Below are 14,104 nucleotides of genomic sequence, written 5' to 3'. Positions count from 1 at the left end.
ATCACAGACCACATGCACTACATACAGATGCTTTGGACAGGTGCTCAGCAGCTGCCACTCGTACAACCTCTCTCTCTTCTTTCCTCATCCTCCAATAAATTACTCTATATCTCATAACTGAGCCAGTCTCAGATGTGAGGAAAAAGCACCTCTTCTAGACTCTCTCATACAGCTTACACTAACCAAACCCGTACAAATTTGGTTCCAATGCTGTTCTTTCTAACAGTGAGGCTGTCCATGCAATGTTCTTCGTCAGCCCCAACCCCATTCATATTGTTTCTCTCTGTCTCTTTTTGGCAGCAGAAATAATTTCTTTCATATGAGCAGAATGGGAGAAGGGGACACACACACACATTATACACAGACACACATATATGCAGTAGAGTCTTGCTTATCCGACATAAATGGGCCAGCAAAATGTCAGAAAACAAAAATGTCAGATAATACAGAGTCTCCTACTGTTACCTGTCCAACGCAGCGCTAGACACCTAGAATACTAACAACAGGAACTCAAAGGCTTAAGGCAAGGCACCACCTCGGGACTAGAGTGGCCCAGCAGGAAGTGCCCGGATGCGAAGAGGAGTGTGGAAATCACAGAGGGAAGAAGGGAGGACTCTTCCACTTCCAGACTTGCCTCTTTTCTCCCCTCCCTCCCTCCTTCCCTCCTCCTCCTCCTCCTTGTCTTGCCTTTTTCATTTATTGGGAAAGGAGAGAGAGTTGGGGAGCACTCCTTTAAATGAAGCGGAAATGCTGGAGGAAAAAAAGGGTGTCGGATAAGATGGAATGTCAGATAAGTGAAGGTTGGATAAACGAGACTCTACTGTATATACATAACACAGACACACATGTACTCCTTTCCCCACTTCTCTTCAAACTCCTTGTCCCTCCATTACTCAATAGGCACAACACAGCTCATAAAAAAGAGGGACAAGGCAGGTACGCAATGCATTGTCATCCTCCCACTAACTCGATTGTGTCAAACCATACTTGGCCAAGAACAACAGGCTGAAATCCCATTCCATATTGCGGAATTATAGCAGTTTGACACCACATTGACAGCCATGGCTCAACGCTATGGAATTCTGTGATTTGTCACTTTGTGCGATATTTACCCATCTCTATCAGACAGCCTCAGTGCCACAAAAGACTACAAATCCCAGGATAACATAGAATGGAACTATGGCAGTTACGCTGATCTCTATGCTTCATTGAGGACCCTTCCACACAGCCCTATATCCCAGAATATCAAGGCAGAAAATCCCACTATATCTGCTTTGAGCTGGGTTATCTGAGTCCACACTCAGATAATGTGGGATTTTCCGCCTTAATATTCTGGGATATAGGGCTGTGTGGAAGGTCCCTAAAAAGTAATGTACAACAGCCATACACATAACAACATTCCATTCTTGTTCTTGCAAAAAAGTAACTGGATACCAAAGTAACTCATCAAAATAATACATTGCTTCCTAATTTCCTCTTTCCCAGCAGCTTCATGAACTGAACCATAATCTAAAAATAGATCAGGCTGCTGGTAAACTGGTCTCAGAATCTCAATAATGAATGCACCATAATGTGGAAATAGTTGTTAGCAATTTTAAATTGTTTATGAATGATACTAATTTATGGATATACTGCATATGACCTCAACACAAACAGAGGGGAATCAGTTTCAGGTGGAGAGTTGTGGGAAGATCATGTCTAGAGACAAAGTAGATCCTATGTCTCAGGCCACCATGAAAGTTTCACTTACCTCTGCAACTTTGAGGAATTCTGATACTCTCGTCATTCTGGTAAGAAACCGTTTGTAAATTTCAAGAGCATCTTTGCACTGGCCCTTCTTCATTTCAAAAAATTTCTCTGGAAGACAAATGGCAATTTTTGAGCCTCAAAAATATAGCCACTGATGAACAAGTTTTTGTCAAAAGACTAGAATTTTAAAGTGTGTGTGTGTGTGTGTGTGGGGGGGGGAACGGCCCTCATTACTCTAACAATTAAAAGTTCAGCAATGGTTTCCTATTGCTGAGCCAGGGCAGTTTCAATACATCCAGTAACCACAAGCCAGAAAACATGTGTTTACATGTTGTCATATGCTTAAATTTCATTCTTCTCTCTCCCCCCCACTTTAAATTGAAATCTCAGGAAATTCTAACTATAAGACCAATCACACAAATAAACCCAACAAAAAGAGTATATTATTTTTGGACCATTCAGTACACAATATTCCTTTTCAAGAGAGAGGCTATTTACTTTAGTGAAGGTGCAAGCCATGATGAGCAAATATCAATTTTTTTTCCATGTCAGGAGCAACCTTAGGAACTGCAAGTCGCTTCTGGTGTGAGAGAATTGGCCGTCAGCAAGGACATTGCCCAGGGGACACCAGGAAGTGTTACCATATTATGGGAGGCTTCTCTCATGTCCCTGCATGGGAGGCTGGAACTGACAGATGGGAGCTCACCCTGCTCCCTGGATTCGAACCGCCGACCTTTTGGTCAGCAGTCCTGTCAGCACAAGGGTTTAACCCACTGTGCTACAGGGGCTCCATATATCAATTATAGAGCTCACTTTATTAATACATTCAAAGATTTGCATATGAAGCCGTTCACTAAGCATGACTCAATACAGCACGGTCTTTGTGAAAATATTTTGTCAAGTCTGGGTTTCAAGGCTTGGAAGAGTGGGTGGATTAAAGAGCACTAAATCATTTTGGAATCTACAAGTACTGGTTGTGTGTGCTGCTAACTCAGGAAATTCCTACTATTTCCTTTGATCCCTGATTGGAAATAAAGTGAGAGATCCCTCTTTCTATCGAGGGGATGAGATTGGATGGTTTGCCAGAGAACCTCTATTTATTATTTATTTATTTAAAACTTTTATATCCCGATCTTCTCAACCTCCATAGAGGGACTCAGACCGGTTTACAACAAGGATTCAATGCTAATAGTAAAATCTAAAAACATCATATAACGAGTTAAAATACATTTCGATTAAAATTACAAATAAGCCAAATCACCAAGATAAAATCAAAATAATCTCTAGAGGTTATTCATCCCACCATCAGAAGCATGTTATGTGTAAAGGGCGGGATACTAAACTTTGTTGGTGGTTATGAGCATTTGGGTTATCATCACAAGTAAATGTTTTTTCGTGTCAGGAGCGACTTGAGAAACTGCACATCGCTTCTGGTGTGAGAGAATTAGCTATCTGCAAGGATGTTGCCTAAGGGACGCCCGGATGTTTTACCATCCTGTGGGAGGCTTCTCTTGTGTCCCCGCATGAGAAACCAGAGCTGACAGATGAGAGCTCATCCCGCTTCCCAGATTTGAACAGTCAACCTTTCAGTTAGCAGTCCTGCTGGCATAAGGGTTTAACCCATTGCACCACCAGGTCTCCAAGAAAATAATCATATATATACTGTAATCAGCTACAATATTCGGGATTGTTCAGACAGGAAAACTGGAAAGGATGTTGACTGATTGCAATGTTAATCAAAAGAATCTATACAAACCTAGTGTCTAACTTGAGTTTCTCATAGCCATCCAGAAATATGCTAACATAGTTGATCTACAATCTATCATCTTCCTTATTCAAGCAGCAGTATTATTACAGAGTTCTGTGTTTGCTACATATATATAAAGAGAGAGACTTATATTGAGAGTGTAGTGTTAGTCCATAGGACTGGAAATCAGCACTGTTCTTTCTGAATTGCTGACTTGTTAATAACAGTGACATTTAAAAGCATGCCTCATTAAGTTACTTACCTAATAAGTTAATAACACCATCATTGTAACAAGCAAAAAGCTTGATGAGATCTTTGAACAGAAGCATAAATGCAGCATTTATAACCCCATTTGTCAATTCATTTGGATGAACCTACATAAAAACAAAAGCCCATGATTTATTCACTGTGACTTCTAAATCTGGAGCCAGGTTTTCTTTCGGCATCATAAAGTACATTAATAGGTGCATATATTGTTCAGACACAGTTAAGATTGCAAATGCATGCTAGTTTTGAGCACATAAAGAGAATGCACAACTTCTGTTCCTGAAGATTCAGAAAGACTGCAATAGATTCCTGTATGTTTAGCTCAGCTCTTTTAAAATTCAGTGAGTATCTGTGGAAATGAATTACATTTTGATCCACACAAATAATGAAATTCTATCTATCCCTGTGGAATAATGGGTAAAGAAATTCAGATTGCTGCTAAACGCTGGAAGGAAAACTATTATGAAACTTCAGTGTAGTCAATAAAGGACTTTTCCATGTTCACTCCATAATTTTCACCTATTTATTCTTTCTGCAGCCCGAACAAGCTTACAGCCCGAACAAGCAGCTGGCATTCAATGACCTGAAGCTACACTCTGTTTATACTGAAGTAGTGTGAACTGCTTTCTTAAGAAAGCATAATAATACTATAGCGCTTTTCTACTCTGCTGCTGAGTATGCATGCCCAGTGTGGAATACATCTCACCACATTAAAACAGTGGATGTGGCTCTTAATGAGACATGATGCATTATCACAGGATGTCTATGCCCTACATCGCAGGAGAAATTATACTGTTTAGCTGGTATTGCACCATTTGATTTCCGCTGGGAAGTAGCAAGCTAGCAATGAAAGGACCAAGGAATTGGCATCTCCAGCCCATCCTGTGTTTGGATATCAGCCAGCATGCCAATGTCTTCAATCAAGAAACAGCTTCCTAATATCTACAGAGACACTTGTAGGAACACCTAAGTAAGCGAGAGTCTAAAAGTAGCAGGCTAAAACCTAGAAACTCAATTAGTCGCTGAGACCAGATGAGAACCTCCCCTTTGGCACACAGAAGGCTGAATGACTTGGAAGGAGCTGAACAGGCTGCACTCTGGCACCACGAGATGCAGAGCCAATCTTAAGAAATGGGGCCACAAAGTGGAGTCTACAACATGTGAGTGCGGAGAAGAGCAAACTACAGACCACCTACTGCAATGAAACCTGAGCCCCACATGCACAGCGGAAGACCTTCTTAAAGTGTCTCCAGAGGAAATCCATGTGGCCAGCTTCTGGTCAAATGACATTTAGTATAATCCTAAGTTTTTAACTTTGTTTGTTTTTTATACATTATAACTGTATTCTCAATTTGCTTCTGACACAATAAATAAAAACCATAAGAAAAAATGTTAAATACATACATCAAATTCAAGCAGTGCATCTATTTGACCCTGTAATATAGGCATGCCCTTCAGTAGTTTTTCTGGAGCCATTGTCCTCATTACACCATCAGCCCTGCAAATACAAACAAATTATTTTTAATTCTTTCACCAGAAATGATCTGTAATCAAAGTTTCAGATTTACAGCAATATTAAAACATTAATATCTATCCAGTTCCTGGACATAAGAGCAACAATATTAATTGCAAGAAAAGATTACTCTGTAAAGTGCCCCACCACCCAACAAACAAAACATGTGATCACTGAAAGAAACACTGAATAGGGGACGCCTGGCTGTGAAAAAGATCTTGGAATGCTTGTGGGCAACAAGTTAAACATGAGCCAACAATATGATGCGGCAGCTAAAAAAGCCAATGGGATTTTGGCCTGCATCAATAGGAGCATAGTGTCTAGATCCAGAGAAGTCATAGTACTCCTCTATTCTGTCTTGATCAGACCACATCTAGAATACTGTGTCCAGTTCTGGGTGTCACAATTGAAGGGAGATGTTGACAAGCTGGAATGTGTCCAGAGAAGAGCGACTAAAATGATCAAGGGTCTTGAGAACAAGCCCTATGAGGAGTGGCTTAAAGAACTGGGCATGTTTAGCCTGCAGAAGAGAAGACTGAGAGGAGACATGTATAAATATGTGAGGGGAAGTCATAGGGCAGGAGAAGGGCGCAATATTCTTTTCTGCTGCCCTGGAGACCAGGACGTAGAACAATGAGTTCAAACGATAGGAAAGGAGATTCCACCTGAACATTAGGAAGAACTTCCTAACTGTGAGTGCTGTTCAACAGTGGAACTCTCTGCCTTGGACTGCAGTGGAGGCTCCTTTTTTGGCGACTTTTAAGAAGAGGCTGGATGGCCATCTGTCAGGGGTGCTTTGTTTATTAACTTCGCAACATATACAGAGGTTTATTTTTGTATTTGCAAATACGCTGATTGCTTTTAAATGGAAGAATTATCAACAGATGCTAAATGCAAAATGTAAATCTCAGCCCCAAACAGAATAGATCCACCAAATCAAGAGAATTTTGGTAAGCCAAAACTTAGTAAATTCAATTGATTCAACTGGTTTACTCTTTTTAAGGGATAAGACCCTGGTTTCAATCATTGATTGAGTTCAATTACACCAACAAAAATCAGTAGGATCTAAGTCAGCACTGACAAATTTAATTTACATTTCTTTAAAGAGTGTTAGTATATTGAATCAGAATGCTAAAGACTCTCCGCTCTCTTCTCCTTGTCATGGGAGCTGTCTCATGCTTTGTAGATGCTGGGTCATTGTCGAATGCTGTAATGAGCTGGATGAAGGCCAATATGCTAAAGCTAAATCTGATAAGTTGGAAGCTCTGTGAATTAGTGGCTCTTAGGTCCAGGAACTGGATAAACATTCTGTCGTAAATGGGATTTCTCTCCTGCCCTCCACCCCACCCCACGGGTGTAGGTACATACAGAGTATCCCTTATATGGAATCCCAAAATCCAAAATGCTCCAAAATTATCCACATGGGTGGGTGAGATAATGACACCTTTGCTTACTGATGATTTGATGTACACGAAGCTTGTTAAGTTTGTGTACATCAGCTAGTTTTATCTACAGATAGTCTGCATTTTTAAAATTGTGCTATTTTATTTTATATTATAGGTGTTGATAGTGGTTATTTTTATAATTTCTATGTGATATTGTTTTATACTTATGTACAGTTTATGTTATATGCTGCATCTTGGAGTGCCTTTGTAAGCCACCCCAAAGTTCCTTGGAGTTATGATGGCAGGATATAAAGAAAGATGATGATGATGGTGATGATGATGATGATTATTATTATTTTATACACAGAATTATGAAAAATATTGTGTAACATTATTTTCTGCCTATGCATATAATTAATATTTATTATTATTGCTGCTGCTGTTGTTATTTTCATTATGTTTATTATATCCTGCTTTTTCTCTTTACAAAAAGACTCAATGCGGCTTACATTAAAAGCATTTCAATACAATTTAAAATCTACAAATATACAAACATTAAAACGGAATTAAATATCCATTAAAACATATTCAAAGCTAAAAACCACAGCACCCCTGACTTGATCTTAAAAACCCTCTTCTTTAAAAGCCTGCCTGAATAAGGATGTTTTCTATTCATAATCCTATAGCAAATTTGCAAAATCTGGTAAGTCATATCACTTGCACATTACCATCTATGTATTCTTAATAACCTAGTGAATTTAATAATAGGGAAATGTTAGTAATAATGTTTACAGCAACATCTGAACAGCACTATAATAGACAAGGACAACTTACCCTTTCTTCACTCTGGCAAAATCAAATGCCATTTGTCTGTAGGAAAATGCTTTTTCGTTCAAGTATCTACTGTAGCGCCTGATAAAGGTGGACATATCATATCCTAGAAAAAGATGCCACAATTCATTGGTAAAAGTATCTTTTTTCAACCTTAATCTTTAAGAATGTATCAAGAGAAATTACAGCTATTAATGCTGAGTGATTTTTAGATTTCAGCAACTACAGCTTAAAAACACATTTGCCAATCTATAAACAGACCATATCAAGAATAAACTGCCTCTTGTATTGTAAGATTTCAAAAAGAATAATGAGAACACTTTCTTTTAGATGTACTCACACCATGATTATATATTACTGTCAAATAAATCTTTTACAACATATACTGATAAGCAGAAAGGCACAGTTATTCAGTTATACTACTGTCATTGTCCATTACCACATTATCTTGTTTTGTTGTTATTTTCAAATTATTATTAATAGACTGCAAATTATTTTAAGCAAACATTCACAAACATCCAACGCAGGTAATGTGGAAATTCAAGTCACCCGAGGTTGCTAGACAGCAACAAAATTATGTCAACCTACATGATTAACAGGAATATGTAAGTAATTAATATGTAAGCAGAGCTGGAAACTTGTTGGTTTCCAGATATTTTTGGAGTGAAACTACCTTCAGCCCTCAACATTGTCTATGATGGTTAGACTGGATGGGTCCTGAAATCCAACAACATTTGGAGCATCGTCTTAAGGTGTTTTGTAGTTTGATAAAGTGAAGACTCTTTCCATTTTAACATGTTCCAGAAACCTGTAGAAACTAAACTAGGGGGTCAAAAGTAAAAGCCAGCATGGTGCAGTGGTATGAATACTGGACTAACTCTGAAACCACGTCATGCTCCCACAGGCGTGCTCCCACAATGTCAGGGGAAGGCAATGGCAAACTACCTCTGATAAATCTCATTCAAAGAACTCTGAGGAATGTTATTATGTAGGTTATTATTAGGTTCAACCTAGGGTCTCCTTAACTTGGAAACAGTACACAAGGACAACAAAGGGGGGTAAAGGCTAAAGAGGTAGCTAAAGAGAGATGGGAGCTAAAGAAAGATGGAATTACAGCATGACCAAAATTACAACATGACTGAAAACATTAGCATTTTGTCCTGCCAAAATTGTAATAGTTTTAAAACTGTTTAGGAAGAGTGCTCCTTGGATATAACAGTTTCAAATGTCAAAGACAGTTGCAGCTTTTAATCTTATCACTACATTCTATACTTCTTGAATCAAGGATAGAAAGAACCTGTATTTGAACAAACTTCTTTTCCAGTGCTACTCCTAGGGATCTAAGTAAGGTTTTCTGAAATGTTACTTTTTCAGTTTTATGTCACCAAGTGGTTCTGTATCGACTCTTCTTTTGCCTGTACAGTACAACCCCTGTATCCGGGCCAGGCTTTAGCACAGCAGGTTAACCACCAGCTGCAGTAAAACTGTCAAGAGGAAGCCTGAGGCAGGGTGAGCTCCTGGCCTTTAGGCCAGCTTCTGCCTCCCTAGCAGTTTCGAAAACAGCAATGTGAGTTGATAAATAGGTACCACTTGAGCGGAGAGGTATTTAAGGTGCCCATAAGGAAATGCCAGAAAAATGCAAGCAATTCAGGCAAGGAGGAAGTTTATGAACAAAGCTCTTCGGCAGGGAAAGTGTAGTGACAGCACCTCTCTGTGGCTGGAACCAAGCACAACCTTCAATATTCCAAAGTTGGAAAAGCCTATATATACCTGTATGTATGTACAGTTGTCTGGCTTGTCAGTGTATAACGGCATTGAATATTTGCCGTATATGTGTTCTGTGATCTACTCAGAGTCCCCTTCGGGGTGAGAAAAGTGGAATATAAATACTGTATATAAATAAATAAATATCCATGGTACAAGTATCTGTGGTTTCACTTGATTGAAAGACACAATACCCCTAACCAGAATAGTCAGAGATGGGAAATAGTGGAGGATGCAGTTGAGTGATATCTGGAGGGCCTGTCCTACTTTTTAGGTATACCAGGAATGAGTCACATAACCTCTACATGCATGGGATTGCTGCAATTATGATTACATTTTATGCAAACAACCCTCATTTATGCCATGGGAAGGCGGGGAGGGAATAACTAGTGAAAAGGGGGGAAATGGTTTTCCTCATTCAACTTCCCCCTGTAAAATGGGCTGTCCTTCTCTGTCAAGCACTCCCTTTTGGCTTCCACCCAAATAATGGAGCAATACTGAAAATAACACTGAAATTTCAGGAGTGTAGAGGAATCATTCCAGTATGGAATGACCCTGCTGCTTATCTTTCTTGCTCCATTTATTATTTTCTAATTAGCACAACCGTTTTATCTCTTCTTTCTGGTATATTAAAACTATCCCCAATCACAATAACAAAACATGCTCCCTTCATAAACTACATGTACCCACAAATATGGGATGACAGACTGCCAAACTTCATTGCGAAAAAATATCAACAGATGCAGACCACCCACCTGATTATAAGAACATGAATTAAAATTTCATTTACTAAATCATATTTCAGCCTATGTTTTGAAGATATTGAGTTAGGTGTAAGATATAAGGCAAAGGCGGCTAAACAAGAGCTTTCAATCATCATTAGAAATCTAATCTTTTATTTTAATTCACAACAGAGACAAAGCAGCTTTTACAGACATGCACACACATGCACACACAACGCTGAATCTCATTTCCACTAATTGACATCTCCTTAACACTGCTTCTAGACTAATCCTGAAGGAATTTATCATCACTGAGACTAAAGACTTATTCATTCTTCTCGGGATAACACACACAAAGCGGTAATACTCTTGGATTTTTTTTAAAAAAATTCAAAACTGCTTCATTTTCTGGGAAGCAACTCTGCAATCCTTTGGAAAGACTGTACAGCAATGCAGTTGAGGAGTAGTCAATAGATTCATGCTTCAGCACACTAATTCTTGATAAATATTTGCATTGATCTCGCTGATGTATGCCATGCTCCACAAAGAAAATATATCATTTCTGCCCAAGTGATAAGAACTTTGCACAGATATCAATTAAAAATGATTGAGGAACTGCATAGCTCTTACCATGTGATCCGCTTTTGTCCAGAAAATTGCTGAGGTTGAATAGTGTGTTTCTAGATGCCAAATACTGAATAAATCTCTAGAAGGGAGGAGAAGGGAAATAATTATTTATAATTTGTCCTTTAACATTGTCCTTGTACTACTTCACGACAAGCCCACAAGCATGTTTCCTTCTAGGTGAAAAACCATGGGAATCATATAATGAATCCCCTGGTTTACATGTCTCTTGCCAACTTGAATAATTCTGCCTGGAGTGGATACAGATGGCCTAGTTCACAAAACCAGAATCTGTGGATGCATCCTTCCACATTAAAAATGCCTTAATCAGACAGTACAACTTTTGTGTGTAGCTATACAGATGTAACAGCTCATTTTAAAAGGCTTTAGGAGTGACTTATATAAATAGATCCCGATACGCATATGGTTAATTGTGCAAGTTAAGTTAAAAACACGAAAAAAATAGCATTTCACATATGGCTACTATAATTAAAAGATTTTTGAGGAAATCTCCCAAGACTAATTGTGCTCAAATCTTGTTTAAAGAGACAAAGCAGACTGAATACTTAGATCTTAATCATAATATCTGTCTATGATATAATTAGAGGATAGAACAACGTCAATGTAATCTAACAAGAGTAAGTGACTTCTCAACTATGCTGAAATAACTGGCAAGGAATTCATATGACAAAAATGTAATTTAGACTAGTTAAATGTGGTTTAACACAGAGAAAAAAATCTAGAGTAAAATTCAAAATATAAGCACATCCTTGAGCTTCCAAAATGATAAATTAGTGGAGAACTTAACTATAGGAGATAAACTAATGGAGAACTACATTGCAGAAAATAAACTAGTAACAAGGTAGTGGAGAACTACACTGTAAGGGAGAAGTGGATTGCATAATACCCATATTGTAACAAAATCACCACCATTAAATCAATAGATTTTACAAGCCTACATTCACTTGCTAGTGCCAGCTAGAACATTCCCACACAATCGCATTTACTAAATCATATCAATTAATAGGAGCCATGGTGGTGCAGCAAGTTAAACTGCTACGCTGCAGAACTTGCTGACCAGAAGGTCGGCAGTTCAAATCTGTGGGATGGGGAGAGCTCCTGTTGTTAGCCCCAGCTTCTGCCAACCTAGCAAAAACATGCAAATGTGAATAAATCAATAGGTACCACTTCAGCAGGATGGTAATAGCACTCCATGCAGTCATGCTGGCCACATGACCTTGGAGGTGTCTATGGACAACGCCAGCACTTCAGCTTAGAAACTGAGATGAGCACCACCCCTCAGAGTCAGACACGGCTAGGCTTAATGTTAAGGGGAAACCTTTATCTTCATTGATTAAATGAGTGTACTGTATTCGGAACTAAGAACTGGATTTTGGTCATGGCACCTGACTGTGTCATTGTAACATTGCTCTACAAAACTCTCAGATGGAAATCTATCTTCAAAATGTATTAATCTGGTTCATGTGTACCTCATGCATGCATTATATGCATTTTGGATGCAGAGTGGCTAACTGTGCATCATTTTGAAGATAGATTTCTTAAGTAGGAAATAACTCAAGAGGCTGGCTGGTCATCAAGATACTATGACGAAGAGAACAAAATTATCCATAAACCAGAAAGAACTAATATTTTTAACAATTGAAAGAATTAACTGTATTGAAATAGAAAAAAATAAAATTTACTTTAAAGTTACATTTCTATGACTTGAATTAAAATTGGCAGTAGAAATACTGTGTACTTACCTCATTGCCATGCACCATTAGATGATGTGTTGTAACTAAGGCTTTGAACACGACCACCCAACTACTGTTCGTTGCTCGCTCAAAAAGTGTATCGGCCATTTGGGGGATATTGACATTTGTCTCATTTGTTGCCTGGATGAGATCTATTCAGGAGAAGAAGCATAGTTAACACTCAATATAGAGAAATTATATTAGTTAAAGACCATATAATCACACTTTGGAGGGGGTTAGTTGTATTAGTCCACTCCACCAAAAACAATCAAAAGTCTTGTGGCACCTCAAAAACCAATAGTTTTTAAAAAATATAACCTTCTTGTACATTATTCATTTCACAGGCTACATGAAGGCTTATCTCAGGCATGGGCAAATTTCGGCCCTCCAGGTGTTTTGGACTTCAACTACCACAAGTCCAAAACACATGGAGGGCCGAAGTTTGCCCATGCCTGGGTTATCTCATGCTGGAATGAGTGGTTAGGAATTCAAAGGTGACAGTATAGGGAACTAAAATGAAAAAAAACCCCAAATAGTTGTACTCAACGCTATTTGCTAAGCATTATTGGGTGGCATCATAGATATGGTTACAAAGGTGAGCTGATTTATTCATTTAGTGTTCAATATGACCCCCATATTCTCAAGGGATATGTTCCCAGAATTTTTGTGGATGCCCAGAACCACAGATAATAGTGAACCCCATTGCAATGAAGGACTATTGCCCAATAATACCACATAATTGTACTGGATTATCTAGAAAATCCCTAGAGATAATATATTTTGTCAGACACAGATATATGAAGCACCACTACCATGAATACGGAATCATACTGCAATAAAATTGTTGGAAAAAAATTATATATATGTCTTAGTCTTTAAGGTGCAAAATATTATTCTTGTTCAGGTCATTACAGTCCTTCTATTTGTATGATAAAACATAAGGACTTTAGACAACCTCAAAGTAAAAACAACAACACCAAAATATAAGAAACATGGGAACTACAACATCAAAAATGAACTTTCCTGGTAGAATATCCTGGTAGAATATTCATCTGAAACTACAAAGTAAGTGTTCATCTATCAGCCCAATCTCGGCCTGGAAATACAATATCTATCTGCAATTCTAACAATGTAGTAGAGTTGCTGTGAGTTTTTCTGGCTGTATGGCCATGTTCCAGAAGCATTCCCTCCTGACATTTTGCCCACATCTATGGCAGGCATCGTCAGAAGTTATGAGGTGAGTTGGAAACTAAGTAAATGAGGTTTATATATCTGTGGAATGTCCAGGGTGGGGGAAAGAACTCTTGTCTGCTAGAGATAAGTGTGAATGTTGCAATTTGCCATCTTGATTAGCATTTAATGGCCTGCAGTTTCAAGGCCTGACTGGTTGCTGCCTGGGGGAATTCTTTGTTGGGAAGTCTTAGCTGCCCTGATGGATTCTTGTATGGAATTCCCCTGTGTTTTGAGTCTTGCTCTTTATTTACTGTTCTGATTTTAGAGGTTTTTTTTAATACTGGTAGCCAGATTTTGTTTATTTTCATGGTTTCCTCTTTTCTGTTGAAATTGTCCACCTTTATTTATTTATTTCATACATTTGTGCCCTGTCCTTCTCACCCCAGGAAGGGGTGGTGGTCAGGGTTGCTTTACAACAGGGGTCCTCAAAGTAAGGCCCAGGGGCCGGATGTGGCCCTCAAGGTCATTTACCCGGCCCTCGCTCAGGGTCAACCTAAATCTGAAATGGCTTGAAA

The 14,104-nt window shown here is 38.6% G+C and overlaps 1 protein-coding gene across 2 annotated transcripts in view; it reads right to left on the bottom strand.

The window, feature by feature from the left end:
* The window catches only part of SNAP91 (synaptosome associated protein 91), a 100,809-nt gene that overhangs the window by 49,619 nt on the left and 37,086 nt on the right, over nt 1-14,104 (bottom strand). For both annotated transcript variants that reach the window (XM_067467635.1, XM_067467642.1), the window contains exons 3-8: nt 12,366-12,508; nt 10,609-10,684; nt 7,496-7,598; nt 5,168-5,261; nt 3,759-3,870; nt 1,751-1,857 (exon numbers count right to left, since the gene is read on the bottom strand). In XM_067467635.1, the coding sequence (XP_067323736.1) occupies nt 1,751-1,857; nt 3,759-3,870; nt 5,168-5,261; nt 7,496-7,598; nt 10,609-10,684; nt 12,366-12,508 (635 nt within the window). The remainder of the gene's footprint in view (nt 1-1,750; nt 1,858-3,758; nt 3,871-5,167; nt 5,262-7,495; nt 7,599-10,608; nt 10,685-12,365; nt 12,509-14,104) is intronic.

Source organism: Anolis sagrei, chromosome 1 (assembly GCF_037176765.1).
Source record: "Anolis sagrei isolate rAnoSag1 chromosome 1, rAnoSag1.mat, whole genome shotgun sequence".
Lineage (NCBI taxonomy): Eukaryota > Metazoa > Chordata > Lepidosauria > Squamata > Dactyloidae > Anolis > Anolis sagrei.
Note: the sequence above shows the minus strand (reverse complement) of the source record. Positions and strands in the feature narration are given on the sequence as shown.